General features: G+C 39.9%; 1 protein-coding gene across 4 annotated transcripts in view; it reads right to left on the bottom strand.

Moving 5' to 3' along the window:
• mam (neurogenic protein mastermind) overlaps positions 1-16,568 on the bottom strand; it is a 220,265-nt gene extending 203,697 nt beyond the window's left edge. The window contains exons 1-2 of one of the 4 annotated variants that reach the window (XM_076531858.1): positions 16,433-16,568; positions 12,965-13,627 (exon numbers count right to left, since the gene is read on the bottom strand). In XM_076531858.1, coding sequence (XP_076387973.1) covers positions 12,965-13,420 — 456 coding nt within the window. In that variant the 5' untranslated portion in view covers positions 13,421-13,627; positions 16,433-16,568. Of the gene's footprint in view, positions 1-12,964; positions 13,628-14,937; positions 15,798-16,432 lie in introns of those variants that run through there. The other 3 variants (XM_076531859.1, XM_076531857.1, XM_076531856.1) reach the window with 3 other exon arrangements.
• Positions 16,569-16,572: the final 4 nt, after the last annotated feature.

Raw genomic sequence — 16,572 nt, 5'->3', positions numbered from 1 at the left:
ATTCCCAAATTCTGAAACCCCAGATTTCCAAATTTCCAAATCCCTAAATTCCCAATTCCCAAATCCCCAAACTTCCAAATCCTAAAATTCTCAAACCCCAAACCCGAAATCCCCAAATTTCCAAATTCCAAAATTCTCAAACTCCAACCCCTAAATCCCCAAATTTCCAAATCCCAAAATTCTCAAACTCCAACCCCTAAATCCCCAAATTTATAAATCCCAAAATTCTCAAACCCCAAATCCCCAAACCACAACCCAACCCGTCCAAGTCCTCCATCCACAAAAAATCAGTGAACCTCTTTAACACTTGAAAATTTTTAGACACCCTGTACACCGCACAAAGGCGAAGGTTCTTAAAACTCTGGCTATGATTTTCCAGCTCTTACAAAGGGCCTTTGTGCGTCCTTTTTGGAGATTGTTTAGAGCAGTGTGCTGTCTGTGGGCTGGAACCTCTTGCGAGGTTTTGGCGCCTCTGATAGATGCTTGAAAAATCAACATCGTAATCGTGTTTACTGTATACATGTGCATTATATACAAAGATAACGAGGGACAGAAAGCTTTGGAGTCTGTTACGGCTTTTTCAAACATCGTTTATCGATTAATTGATTTTTTCGCTCGCTCTTTGAAGCAGGCATTAGCCAACGAAATGATGCGAGTACTTGTGCCCACAACGCTCATAATTAATGATCTGTCTGTAGATAAACCGATAATTGATTTCTGGGTTGATTACGAACGAATCATTGAATCTCGTTGACAGGTATATTAATCGAGGAAACACATCTATAATTAATAATCTGAAGAATTCGAGTTTGGTATCGTGTTACTTGTGAACAATGTTACAAAGAAGAATAGAATGTATATTGAATTCAGTGACTTGTCGTTTCCTGTTCTGAACACAATTATTGTCTCTCGGGACTCAGAATTACAGGAGATTTAAATATAACAACGGTTTCGACAGTTCTACATTCATAATGAAGCATGGTAACAGTTGCAAAAATAAATAATTCCAAAATTTCTACTTTTAAGTATCGAAATTCGAAATCGATACGATCTGCTACGTTTTTCACTGTTTCAGCCCTTATCTCTTGTTGCACTCCACCACCCGTGAAGAAGACACTCGCCCATAAAAAAACTTGTCATCAGTAAAACCAGGCAATCTTTGTCAAAAGCTCAGAATGTTATCAGTATGAAAATGCACTTATTGCTTACAGAAGCAGTGAGTTATAACAACCAGCCTGTGGACGTTCATGCAATGCGATACACCGAGGAATATAAATAAACCACGTAATCTACGAGCTCACAGTCTACAGCTCCAGACTCATTTATTCGGTAGACTCCGATATATCAGAAACGCATAAACATCCGCAGTCTAATAACGTTCAGCACTTCCCGAGATTATCTCCCACCAACACTTGCAAAAAAATGTTACAGCCCTTAACATTCTCAGTGTTCGAAGATCCGATATATTTGGTTTGGTTGAAATAATCTAGGTGGAGCAATCAAACGATCGATGCATTATTCACGATAGGTGTAAAGGAGATTCGGTATGGTCCGAGGTTGTCGAGTGTCGGTGGATCGAAGGACGATCCTGAAAAGTCGTCCAGGAGTTTCGGTTCCCCTTGCTTCCCTTGGTGGTTTTCGGCCTATCGGTTTTGGTGGCCGGGCCGTGGCAACAAAAGCCTCGAAATGCACCCACCGTTCCAGGAATCGTCCGTCTCCCTGGCAGTCGTAGCCGTTTCAAGATCCCAATAAACGGTCGGTCGCTCGCCTCCTTTGGAGCGTGTCTGGCCGGCCGGTGCGTGCGATGCGCGTGGAGAGGAAGTGTATGTGGGTGAGAGCAGCCCGAGCGTGCACGAATTCTCGAGCGTTTTCGAGCGGCGATCGTCGCCGGTAAACTCGCCGAGAAGCGACCTTCGTGTTGCTTGGTCAGCCTCTCTTCGACAGCGTATAATAAACGCGGCTACGTACGCGCGTCTTTCGACCAGAAGAAGCCTTCTCGGACCAAGGACGTATAATCGACGCGGGTCAATCCTGCTGGACCACGGCCAAAATCGTGGGACTATATTCTACTAAAATTCTTGTCATTAAGAATCATATGTTTATTCATTTCTGTACTTTGGTTCAATTTGATCATCGGACATCCACAAATCTGGGGTGACGAATATTTTACCAGGCGTTCAAAAACGTTGACAGTGTCATAAAATTGCAACGCCTCAGGTACACCTGGTCGTGGATTTGTCGTTCATTGTAAGGGGGTGCTGAACATCCTTTTTTACGAATTACTACCTGAGGAACCTTCAATAGCTTGATTCCTGTAACTGGCTAAGCACAGTTTCTACGTCCACACGAAAGGAGATTTCTGAAGAGAACTATCAAGAGTAGACATAGAGGAATATTACTGATCAGTAGAAATAGTAAAATGGTAGTATAGCTGAACAGTATAGCTTTACTAGAGCTAAAGCTAGAGCTAAATTGAGTAAAATATAATACTAAGCTACTTCAATAGTAAAATAATAAAACAGTAAAATGATACAGTTGCATAATCCACATGGAATTATCAGAACAGAACAGTATCAAAATAAACTAATAGTAAACTAACGAAACAGATAACAGTAACATAGCGGAATAGAAATCAAATACTATAGTAAATCAAATGCAAATTTTCACAGCAAACATTCTATATCGATAAAACGGTAATACGTGGACAAGCTGAAAGCATAATATACTGTAACAGGAAACGTTTCGCGCGGTCAATTATAATGGCACCGCGCCGAATCGGTACATTATCCGCTCGCTATCGTCTTGAGTTTTCCCCATCGTTTATGACGAACGCATCGATAAACTTTATTACAAACGCACTAGTGAACTGCTCGTAAACATAATCGAGGCAGAAAGGCACGCAACGATTTAAACGCGCAACCCGTTCGCGGCAAACGTACGCGGCATGCACCGTGAACCTCTCTCCTTGGGTGGTCAGCACATAGCGAATTCCAACCCTTCGGAATTCCAAGAAGGACCGTTACATATATTGCTACGTGAATGCTCGTTCGATGCGTTCTTGTCACTTTGCTCGAGAAAGCGACGACACGGTTCACCTTTCGCCTCTTGTGAACGCGTTGCATGCTGCGTTCTACTTCTAATACACTGTGAACACTCGAAACGAGAAATCGATCTTCCCATAGAGTCGTTGGTATAATTATGGTCGAGTCCCATCGAACTTGATTCATCCATCTTTTCATCTTAAAAATGAACAGCAAACATCCATTTTGTTGAACATTGTCAACTTTGTATAATTATGGAATCTAATGATTTAAGCATATTTGAGGATGCTTGGAGATCTAAGAGTTTTGAGAAACGTGAGATAAGATGAAGAAATATTTTATGACCCAGGAACATTTAGAGGTGCACTCATTAAACGTCAGAGTTTGCAAGATAAACATAACTCATGTAACACATAGATAATGAAGCTTCTAAATTAAAGCAATTAAATTACTGAACTAACAACTCTAAAAAGTACATAAAACAAAGTGCACGTATTAAACAAGATGCAACGCTACTTTGTGCGACCAATGAAAGTTTTTACCGACTCCTAACGCAATTTTCATCCGGTTCCGTTTGCAGCGTGTCTCGAAAGCATTTTCTCCCATACCGTTATGATAGTGTTACAACGCGCGTGCAAATCGAAACGGCTCGTGCAAGCATCACGCCGGCCGATGCAGCCTTGAGATTCTGCGAATTGAACACAAGGCAATCTGCATTTCACGAAGATCACACCTTTGAACGGTCGCGCATCAGACATTGTCGCGATTTAACGGACTCGATTCGAAGAACTCGATCGTTTTCAGCTATTCTTTCGTCCGATCGTAGCTCAAATCAGATGGACTCGATTCGAGCGCGAGCAATTCACATAGATCAATCAAGGGATCAAGTAGATCGAGAACTATGATTCTGGGGCATGTGGTGCGTGAAGTGATGTTGGAGACGTTTGGTAATTTTGTGATTTGGAAAATTTGGAGATTCGATGATTTTGGAATTTGGAGATTTAAGGTTTGGTAATTTAGAAACTTGTAGATTTTGCAATTTGACAATTTGACAATTTAGTATTTGAACTGATAGTTAACGCGTAGGAATTCAACGCATAGGAATTCCACGCATAGAAATTCAACGCGTAGGAATTCAACGCATAGGAATTCCACGCATAGAAATTCAACGCGTGAGAATTCAACGCATAGGAATTCCACGCATAGAAATTCAACGCGTGAGAATTCAACACATAGGAATACAACGCGTGAGAATTCAACGCGTAGGAATTCAACGCATAGGAATTCCACGCATAGAAATTCAACGCGTGAGAATTCAACGCATAGGAATTCCACGCATAGAAATTCAACGCGTGAGAATTCAACACATAGGAATACAACGCGTGAGAATTCAACGCGTAGGAATTCTACGCATAGAAATTCAATGCGTGAGAATTCAACGCATCGGAATACAACGCGTGAGAATCCAATGCATCGGAATTCAACGCTTGAGAATTCAACGCGTAGAAATACCACGCATAGAAATTCAACGCGTGAGAATTCAACGCACCGGAATACAATGCATGAGAATTCAACGCGTAGGAATTCAACGCGTGAGAACTCAACGCATCGGAATACAACGCATAGGAATTCAACGCGTGAGAATTCAACGCGTAGGAATTCAACGCTTGGGAATTCAACGCGCAGAAATTCCACGCATAGAAATTCAACGCGTGAGAATTCAATGCACCGCAATACAACGCGTGAGAATTCAACGCGTAGGAATACAACGCGTGAGACTTCAACGCTTTGGAATACAACGCGTGAATATTCAACGCATCGAAATGAGAATATACCTCTCGCTAAATTTCCTGAACATCACAAAGCCGTAAGAATACAATTACATCATTCTCAAGATGAAATGAATTACATATGATCCACAGTAATTATATATAATCCAAACCAATTACATGTAACCCATAAGTACACTCATCGAAAAACTTTTCCTCCCAATAAAGATTCCATATTTCGCTATATAGCCGAATAGTAAATGAGACACATGAGAACCCCTGGTTGATCCGGCCAATCGGTATACTCGGTGCCTGACACGTGATGCAAATCATGCACGTAGAAAGACGCATCAACCTCTGTTCCCTCCTGTGGTCCAGTATCCTTCTACCTTTTCTCTCGGTGTCCTGTCAACTTGTCGTCCAAGGTGAGCAGACCTATTTGGCGGAGGTGCCTTCACAGTCACGACCAGACGTGCTCGTAGGTGGAACAGAACCCAGACTGGCCTCCTTCTCCCCTCTCGTCTCTTCGCTTCTACTGTTTCTTCTTCATTGTTGCCCCGTGGACAGGGCACGAGGCTCGTTTCCAAGCTCGTTCGCTAGAGAGGAATCGAGTCGATCGAACACGAGCAAGGATCAATGAAGCTTTCCTCAGGATTTACGAGGCTCGAGGATCGTAGGTATCGCTTGTTAACTCGTTCGTTTAATCGCGATTCAACCTTGTTATATGTTAGAAGATACAGGAGATCGATTTAGATATGCTCTTACTGAAATGTGGGTGTTTGATCATATTTTAGATGAGAGAAATTGTGTAGGTACTTGGGTTTACTAATTGGATGTAGTTGGGGATTTTTGGTTATAAATTTTCTTTGAAATTGTTTAATATGTGTGAGTTTGAGAAGCTGGGGGATGAAATATGTTCACTTTCGCGGGAATAGAATAATGACTCGGTGTGAGGGGATAAAGTGTAATGTAGAGAGTGGATATTTTATGCAGAAAGCGTGGTACAGCGCTTGAGAATTCAACGCATAGGAATACAACGCGTGAGAATTCAACGCTTCGGAGTACAACGCGTGAGAATTCTACGCTCTGAAATACAACGCGTGAGAATTCTACGCTTTGGAATACAATGCGTGAGAATTCCACGCATCGGAATACAACGCATAGGAATTCCATGCATCGGAATACAACGCGTAGAAATTCCACGCGTCGGAAAACAACGCGTAGGAATTCCACGCATCGGAATACAACGCGTGAGAGTTGAACGCGTGGGAATTCCACGCATCGGAATACAACGCGTGAGAGTTGAACGCGTGAGAATTCAACGCGTAGGAATTCCACGCATCGGAATACAACGCGTGAGAGTTGAACGCGTGAGAATTCAACGCATCGGAATACAACGCGTGAGAGTTGAACGCGTGGGAATTCAACGCATAGGAATTCCACGCAACGGAATACAACGCGTGAGAGTTCAACGCGTGAGAATTCAACGCGTAGGAATTCCATGCATCGGAATACAACGCGTGAGAGTTGAACGCGTGAGAATTCAACGCGTAGGAATTCCATGCTTCGGAGTACAACGCGTGAGAATTCAACGCATTGGAATACAACGCGTGAGAGTTCAACGCATAGGAATACAACGCGAGAGAATTCCACGCGTAGGGCTACGACCCATAGGAATTCTACACGCGTAGAAAGTTTTACGCGTAGAATTAGAACTCCTGGAAACTCTACGCGTTGCAGTACAATATATGGGAATTCAACACATAACAATATACATCTTCATGAGAATACAGCACACTGGAATTCAACGCGACACAGTTCGATGCGTTGAAAGATAGCGGGAATTTAACACATGAGAACACAACGCATCGCGATAAAACTTATAGGATTTCAACGCATCGTATAAAAGTTCACATAAGTCATAAAATTTTTATTACAAGAGACAAATGTCAAGTTGCAAAAAAGAAATTTGTGGATACACGAAATATCAAGCGCAAGAAGTCATAAGATATCCTTGAAACTATCTCGAATGCGAAAGGTCGAGATTCGACAGTTGTCGAAGAAAATGAAAGGTACAAAGAAAACAGTGTAAATGCATAATAATTTAGTTTCGATGTTCGCGGTTTGATTTCGCGGAGACAAAGGGAGAGAAACGATGCTGACGACCGATACGATGCGTCTAAATTGTCGGTGGGCGTTTGGCTAATAGATTGTAATAAGAGTTGTCGGGCCACTGTAATGACAACACATTAGTAACGAATGTTGAGTTCCCTTGATTGCTTATGGGGGAAAGAAAGAGACGCGACAAGTGGCAAGAATCCAGTTCTTTCCGTCTCCCTCTGCATTGATTATATTATCATTAATCTTCTTCGCACGGATTGCTCGTCACGTAATGCCGCATATTTTACCGTAAAATGACGTACTCGCCGAAGTTGCGATTATAAAAATCCCGATGGCGATTTACACAAATTAGGTTGTAATCATTTTTGATTGCAATAAAGTTGCTACAAGATGTAAGTCATTTTATTGGAAACAGAAATGCACGAGGAATGAGTTTGATATTTTTAGTAGAAAATAAATTACACGCTGTAACACCGTGATTATCGTGCGATCAAAATAAACACGAATGAGTTTAAGTAAACGATCTTTACATACTTATGCCGGTGCTATCGAGGTCGCATATTATACGAAATAATCTGTGTAAACCACTTTCGTTTAAGATCGACGTAATTATTATACATTTGTAACTATTTGGGTTAATATACACTTTTATTTATAATAGTATGGTACCGATAATAGTAAACTGTGTGTTGTAAATTTGAAAGCAACTTGTGACCTACATTATAGAAACTCCTGATAGTCTTCATAATTTCTTTTTAAATTTAAGTAATCATTTATGCTCGATGTTTAAAAGTACCAACAAGTGTTTCTAATTAAGTACACTTTTATTTATAATGACTAGTATGTTACTGATAATAGTAAACAGTTTATTATAAATTCGAAAGGAACTGATCTTATGACCTACATTAAAGAAACTCCTAATAGACTTCGTAATTTTTTTGTTAATTTAAACAATCATTTATACTCGATGTTTAGAAGTACCAACAAGTGTTTCTAATTAAGTACACTTTTATTTATAATGACTAGTATGTTACTAATAATAATAGAAAATATATTGTAAATTCGAAAGGAACTCATCTTATGACCTACATTATAGAAACTCCTAATAGTCTTCATAATTTCTTTTTAATTTAAGTAATCATTTATGCTCGATGTTTAAAAGTACCAACAAGTGTTTCTAATTAAGTACATTTTTATTTATAATGACTAGTATGTTACTAATAATAATAGGAAATATATTGTAAATTCAAAAACAACTGCTCTTATGACCTACATCATAGAAATTCCTAATACTCTTCATAATTTTTTTTCAAATTTAAACAATCCTATACACTGGATATTTATAAGTGTTTCAACAAGTGTTTCCAATTATTTAAAACTCTTTAACTACCCTGCCAGCTGTACGTCAATTAAAAGCGTGATTTATCAACCCACGAATTAACTTCAAAAATGCACAAATCGAAAACACGTGAGGAAGGCTTAAAAGTACGAAAGACTAAGAAGAATCTGGTTCACCGCAGTCGACTTCTCAACGGAAATCGCGATTCCCACAACTTTCCCTGCGTTGTGGTTTATGAGTATGAGTCTTTCATGCTCTTCATTGTTCGCAGCGAGCATCATAATCGCCATGATTATGAATGAGCGAAATAACATGGAAACGCATGGAATAAATGTTGCCATTGACGAATTTAGTTCTCCTTTTTAACGAGCTTGAATTTGGAGTCCACGAATATTGTGGAATATTGTATAATGTAAAATTTCATCGTGATAATTACATATACATAAGAGTTTTTCGAACTATTAATTTTTAAACATGTTCATAGAAAAATTTGATTATTCAAAAAATTTGAAAAATTTAATAATATAATACAGAAATATATAAAACTGTTATATATGTAATATAATAAAATGTATCAATATTATGCATATGTAATAAAACAATGTATAAATACACATATACATGTATAATAACACGTATCACATGTAAAATAATCATCAGGTAAATATCAGTTTACATAACAAGGTAAAATAATCATCAGGTAAATATTAATTTACATATGCATAATAACATGTGTAACGTGTAAAATAATCATCAGGTAAATATCAGTTTATATAACAAGGTAAAATAATCATCAGGTAAATATTAATTTACATAATAAGGTAAAATTATCAACAGAATGTAATAATTTTTCAATGTCACCTATAAGTGTATTTCCAGAATTTCTTTTCTAGAAAAGTTTCTAACAAGAAATAAATGAAGAATAATAAAAAATACTTAAAAAAATAAATGCAAAAATATGGTTGACGATGGAACTCTAATTTGTAATATTTGTGAAAGAGATTGAAAACAGGTGAGTACTCGGAACAGAAGTATCGATGTAGGTTCGACTGTCTACGTCGCTCACCTGTAGGCGTTCGATTCGAGACGTCCCATATTAACCTTGGATTTACGTCAATGCAGGGGCGTTCTACACCGGTGTAACGTCATTGTCGCGAACTTATAAGCGATGCGTTTATTTCGACCTTCATAAGGCGCTCTGATAACCTTTGCCGTAACGAGCTGTGAATAATCCTCCTTTTTTCCCTCTACAACCCTTCGTTTCTTTTTTTGTTTCGTTCTTTACGCACGAACTGGAACACCCCACGTTGCAACGACGTAATAACTCTTAAGTATAAATAAGTTGACTCTTAACTTTGACTCCTACAACTTAATTACAAATATTGAAATTACTAATGAGACAATATTAAACCTTCAGATATATAAGAATCTTATGAACTTTTCAAATTTTCCTAAGAAAGAGATATACAATGTTTTGTGTAATTCGATTTGTGGTGTCGGGTATGAAGCTGTAAAAATAATGCATTGATGTGCTATTTGCAGAAGCGATAAGCGATAAGTATATCTACCGCTTATACAAATACATGTTAACATAATTGCGTCGCGACCTTATACGGGACAAATTAATTTCTCAATTTCTCTTTGACAAAACATTTCGCACACGCAGTTTGCGATGTGAAATAGTATCTACTCTACCGAGGACAGCTACTGACGTAGTTATTAACTTTACTCGAAATTTAGAAATTTCAAAATTTTCAGAGTCCTAAACTTTCTTAAGTATTCGAGTTCCTGAACTTCCAAACTCCTACGTGTCCAGTTTCCTATGTTCTCAAACCTCAAAGCCCCAAATCCTCATATCACAAGTCTCTGTGTCTCCAAATCCTCAAATCCTCATATTCCCATGTCCCCAAATCTCCAATCTCTCAAATACCTAAATATCTATATGACTAATATGTGACTAAATATCTATATAAATACTCCAATCCTCAAACCTCCAACTCTTCATATCACAAATCTCTATGTCTCCAAATTCTCAAATCCCCATTTGCCCAAACCACCAAACCTCTAAACTCCTAAACTCTCAAATATCCATACCACCAAATCCTCCAATCCTCAAATCCTCAAATCCCCATTTACCTAAACCTCCAAACCTCCAAACTCCCAAACTCTTAAATATCCATACCACCAAATCCTCCAATCCTCAAACCCCCAGATCCTCAAATCCTCATTTACCCAAACCCCCAAACCTCCAAATTCCCAAACTCTCAAAGATCCATATCACCAAATCCTCCAATCCTCAAATCCCCATTTACCCAAACCCCCAAACCTCCAAACTCCCAAACTCTCAAATATCCATACCACCAAATCCTCCAATCCTCAAATCCCCATTTACCCAAACCCCCAAACCTCCAAATTCCCAAACTCTCAAATATCCATACCACCAAATCCTCCAATCCTGAAACCCCCAAATCCTCAAATCCCCATTTATCCAAACCCCTAAACCTCCAAACTCCCAAACTCTCAAATATCCATACCACCAAATCCTCCAATCCTGAAACCCCCAAATCCTCAAAACCCCATATTCCCATATCCCCAAATCACCAAATCCTCAAATCCCCAAATCCCCAAATCCCCAAATTTCCAAATTCCCAGACTACTGAATTATTACCCTAAGTGAAACTAGAAAAACTGCTGACTACGCTAATGGAAACAGCAGAAAGCACACAAAAGGAAAAAGAAAAAATGATCTCACTTTTATGACGAATTAAAAAGTACGTATAATTGTGGTTTGTTCGATAAAGTATATCGTTCTTTTATCGTATACGCGTATTTTACGGTGTCGCTCCGTATCATAGACGGCATCGATGAAAGGGGTGACGGTTAAAATTATCGTCTCGCGAAACTTTTATTTAAGTTGGTGTGCAATTGGATCGATTTGATAGAGCGAATTAAAGTAAAGGGGAGGAAGAAAGGTACGCGTGAAAGTTGAAACTCGTGTAGAGAATAGGTGTGTTCGTTAATTAAACGTCGAGTAAAACGTGAAAGCAAGGTATTTATTTATAGCGAGATAAAACGGTGAACACGCGACTATTTGAACGTGTACGAAATATTTTAGATGCCGTTTCTTTTCGTTCGCTTTTCTTTTTCGCTTTTAACTCCTTTCGTTTACCTAAGTGCAATAATGTAATGGATATAGTACGTACTTGCGGAACGGTCGAATTTTAATTGAATTTCAAATGTAACCGGTGAACTTGAAGATTTGCATGGAACAATTATAGACAAGGTTTCTTTTTCCTGCTATTTTGGTATTTAAGCGATAAATAGTAGTTACGTAAATTTTTAAGTCTTCTTTAAAATTATTTTACTGTAAAAATTTTCGAATTCAGGTGCAGTCTTTCTCTGGCGAAAAGAATATGGGTTAAACAATCCGTGGCAATGAACCGAACCTCATATACGAATGCGCATGATTGGCATTTGCATATAGAACTGCATGTGCCTACACGTGGTCGCTAAATTATGCGTTTAATTGGATGACTCATGTGTTCGAAACTTCATATACGGGGCATGAATCTGCAGTAAATTGAATGTTTCCAAACACGAATGCTCATCCGAAATAAATTTTTATTTGCACAGCCTGTATCGTGGCACAGAATGTTTCTTATCGATAGAAAAAGACAAAGTATGCAAATGCACATTTGTTAAGCCTTTGTCCACTGACTGTACTTTAGAACATTGATCTATCTCGACATAATGGAGAGAACAGGTTCTCGATACATCGACGGTAAATAACTTTTTATAAAATCATTTTTTCCTTTTGTAGTGATTTGTTGGATATCGCTTCGGTTATAATCATCGCGCGGTGAAAGGCACTTCAAATTTTGCATAATCAAGTAATTAGCATGTGTTTTAATGCATCTTAATGGAAACGTTCATTTTCACTGTGGTAATTAACGCGTATCAAAATATCAATATAATTGCATGCAACGTGTCGTTATCAGCACGTGGCAACAGTACATCGCAGTGCTTTGCAAATGAACCTCGTGAGATAGGTGCAAAGAGTCGAGGTATTTCATTACGCCCGCGCTTCGATTCCAAAGCCGTGTAGTAGAGTCTTGACCCGGCAACTTGCCGAGTGCCGGTTACTCGCTACATACTCTACACACAGTTTAGATTTTAGATGTTCTCAATCGCATTCTTCTCGTTCCATTACATTTCTCATCCTAAGGAAATTCATTACACCAATCGTCTATGTTAATTAAATATTTAAATTCAAACTCGTTACGGAACATCAGATAACTGAACTGAAAGTGCTATAGTATACATGAGTGCTCACAGAATATTTTTAAAGAGATCTCCCTTTACACATACTCTCGGACAAGCAATCGATTGATGTCAAAAATCAATAAGCAAAGTAGACTAACCCCTCTTCTGTCTCATCTGACAGATGTAGTCTATGCAAATCTCAGAAGACGAGACAGTTTGCAACCCCACCTTGAGTGCATATTGCATTCAGTAACAGGTTATTGCCTGCAACTACTAATTCGATTGTATAACAAAGAAAGCGATCTTCTGTATCGTAATGGTAACCGAGACGATAAAAAGTTTGGGAAGAAGGTTCACCTACGCCAAACCCCCGCGAACGCCAACGAAGGCATCAGAAGAAGAGAGTAGAGCAGACTAAGTAAATGACTCACCACGTGAACGCTGGAGAGGCCGACCGGATCGCTTTGCTTCTTATCCGTTTTCTTCGCCTGGCGTTTAGCTTTGCTCTCGAGGAAACGTTGTTTCAGCACCAGTGTATCCTGAATGTTCTGCTCGCAGAGACCGTTGAAACTCTGATCGAATCTCGGTATACAATCAGTCTGTCTACGTCGATAACTTTCGATCCTCCTTCGAAGACGATCAACGACCGCCTGTCTCTTGGGGGTGAGTACCTCACCCATGCCAGGTGCTTGACCCATTTGTTGCTGCAACTGCAGCTGCTGACTGGTCACGTTCAAATCGTGTATCCCGGCCGATTGGCCAATAACGTTGTTTACGTTGTTCGCGTTCGCGTTGTTAGCCTGGCCCACGCAGACCGAAATGGGGCCAGGCGCGGTGCCGGGGGGGCCTTGCGGGGGCTGGCGGGGCAGGAGCCCCCCGGCCTCCATACAGCCCCCTAAATCCACCGCAGGGTAAGCCAGCTCAGTGAGAACCTCTGCTACCGAAGCGCCTGACGCACGCTACTGCTACTGCTGCGACCTCGTCTCCCGCCTCTGCCCTCGAGCCGAGCATCCTCTGCCACCCTGCCAATGCGACGATCCTCAACTTCCGGTCAACACGCATTTGGAATATGTGCCGGTGATTGTCAGAGTGGTCTAAGTCACAAAACCAACCAAAAATTTTTGTTAATTTTTTTTTTTATAAATTCCTATACAATATATCAAAAATTTTTTAAACGGGCGCGAAAAAAGTAACGCTCCTAAAATAGTACCCTGACAGTAACTTCTAACTACTTTAATTACATTTTGCTTACGATATGGTTTCCTATCAAATCACCTGAATTTTCGATTTTAATTCCAAGTACTTCCTTTGAATAATGTAAGAAGCCAAATATTTTGAATTTGCCGTTGACCTTCAAATCAAATTTCTAAACACCTATATTAGTAAATTTTCAAACTTCCAATTCCTTAATTCCTAAATTCTTAAATTCCTAAACTGTCAAATCCCAAAATTCATAGCACGAGATATTATAAATTGAATGTGAAAATACGTGTGTCAATTTGCAAATTTATTTCATTAACTGCGTCACTGTTTACAGTTCTCAACATCGGATTTTCCCCTGGGGAAACACAGATTTGCTCCCCAATGTACTGGAATAATATTGATAGTACAACATAATATAAGCAGTTTATGGTAAATCGTATTATGATGCAAAAACTTCTCGGCGAGTTTCTAGAATAATACTAAGAAGAGATACCGTGATTATCTATTACCTATCTATTTACAGATACGTGCGGATACGATTTCTAAATCTTACATAAAATGACTAGGCATGAATAGATAAAATTTCGTATTTTAAGGTTTGAATGAAAGACGGGGAAACCCGAAACTGTATTACAGGATACAATTATTTCCGTTATCGTTTATCTACAAGGATAGTCGTAGACGGAAAGTCTGCAACGTTATCTTGCATTTTACATCACGACTATTTTAAAATCTTTACAATGTCAGAAATATCGTTGGCATTGAATATTAATAAAGATTAATCGTGCGAAATTTCAATGATAACAAGTGACTAAATACGTTCGCCTTTAACAAAATTTATTATCTTTTGTTATCGTAAGTTACCAATTAAGATATCTTGTTAATTTTAAAAATTACTCGTCGGATTCCATGGTAAGCAAGTTTCGCGTCAGAAGAGCGCGTATCGTGTGAAAGATTTTGTTTCATAATGGAGAAATATATTTTAATAGGGTCAAGTGAGGTAAATGTAAATGCCTATTAAGAAATTTCTGAGCGATTCAAGTTAGCAGTCAGTTAGAAATACACCCCTCGCTCGTCTCTCAACTACCGACTTAAACAAGTTCTTAACAGACATTTACATTTACCCCAGCTGACTAACGCGTCAACCTAAATGTATCCCGAAAGGAAAAATACGTGGCTTATAGACCGTATTCATAATCACCGGTACATACGTCGTCGCGTTGTTCGCGCCTCGACGCTGCCGCGTTGCGTTGCCCTCGGCTCGTTCTCGCGAACGCGGTCACTTCGCTGCGATACGATGCTTCGCGTTGATCTTTCGATCGGTAATGTTTCGCTGAGAATCACTCTCTCCCCCCTCCCTCCCCCCAGCGTCGCGCCACGCGTTTAGTACGCGCGCGACCGACACAACGCGTACGTCTCGTTCGTCGAAACGAAGAAAATTGTCATTTGCCCGGTATATCAGTGTAACGCGCGTCGCTTTCGTTTCGATCGAGACACTGTAAATAAAGTTTGTCACACTAGGCACGCACCAATGTCACGTTTAAGCACACTGTATCGTCTGTCGGGTTGTTGACATCGCGGCATACCGCCGATACTTGGTTCTCCGCGTTTTATTTAACCGATGCCACGTGACTGTACGGTATACCGTGAAGTCCGTGTCGTTCCAACGCAACGTAGTCACCGCTGTTCAGCCTCCACGCGAACGCACTCCGCTCGCAATTAACCACGCTCTTTTTCGTCGTGAAAACGGCTTATCGATGCTTCTACCAGTTCCGTGTTATACGCGTCCCGTCGTGTTCTTCGCTGCGTAACGATACACGAGGGTCGGACGATAGCATTTGTCTTCCGGGTATAGAAAATTTTCGAACTGTCACTCTCGACGGGACGCGCGCGAAGATTCGACGGTAGGACGGAACGTTCACCGCGCGCGACTAAGTTCAGGGCCTGGAAACTCCGTGTATACAAGAGGCGCCTAAGTTACCACGACGCCTGGTGGCGATCTCTGTTACTAACGCGACTTGGCGCCACGTATAAAATCTGTACCTACTTAGATTTCTTTCGTGGGCGTATCGCGATTCGTCTTGGGCGGTGTTGGACATTACCTAAATAAATTTTTGTTGGAGTGAAAAATTCTCCGGTACTTAAATTCTTCAATTTTGAGAAAAAACAGTTACTTATTGTTCCAACAATTTGTTTGACTAGTGTAATTAATTATGAGATTAATTTTATATCTAGAAATACAATTTTAGTCATTAAACGTATTTCTGAATTTCAAGAGTAAAATGTACTAAATCCGCTATATTTTGCAAAACAGTGCATTACAAGCGAATGTATTCCTAGAAATCACCATTTTCGAAAGTGGGTCTCGGCCTACAAATGGTCGAGAAGTCCTACGATAGATAGTGGTCGTACAATCCATCTCAAAAGCAAAGAACCATCGAAGAGACAATAGCTAGAATTTATTATTATGGCAAGATTATCCGCATATATTATAAATTTGCAAACGCGACTGCAATGTCTCCCATAGTCGCTAAAGTCTAACTATAACTTCTCGATACAAGCCTCTTGCTAAGTTCTTTCTCTGTCCGTGTTCACTTCCTCTCGCTCGCTCATATCGCGTGGTTACGCGAGGGACGGGAAGCGGAATGATAGTGGGAGTGCGCGACAAGCCTTTCGCGGCTTAATATCGGCTTTACCTCACAGATCGGGCACACGCTTTGCCAACGGAAGGCTTTCTTATACGTGGAGGACGGTGTACAAGCGTCTTGCTGGCCGTGAACGTATATACACGAAACACACATGGAAAAACAGCAGCGCACGCGGCGTGTGCTGAATC

Source organism: Megachile rotundata, chromosome 5, assembly GCF_050947335.1.
Source record: "Megachile rotundata isolate GNS110a chromosome 5, iyMegRotu1, whole genome shotgun sequence".
NCBI lineage: Eukaryota > Metazoa > Arthropoda > Insecta > Hymenoptera > Megachilidae > Megachile > Megachile rotundata.
Note: the sequence above shows the minus strand (reverse complement) of the source record. Positions and strands in the feature narration are given on the sequence as shown.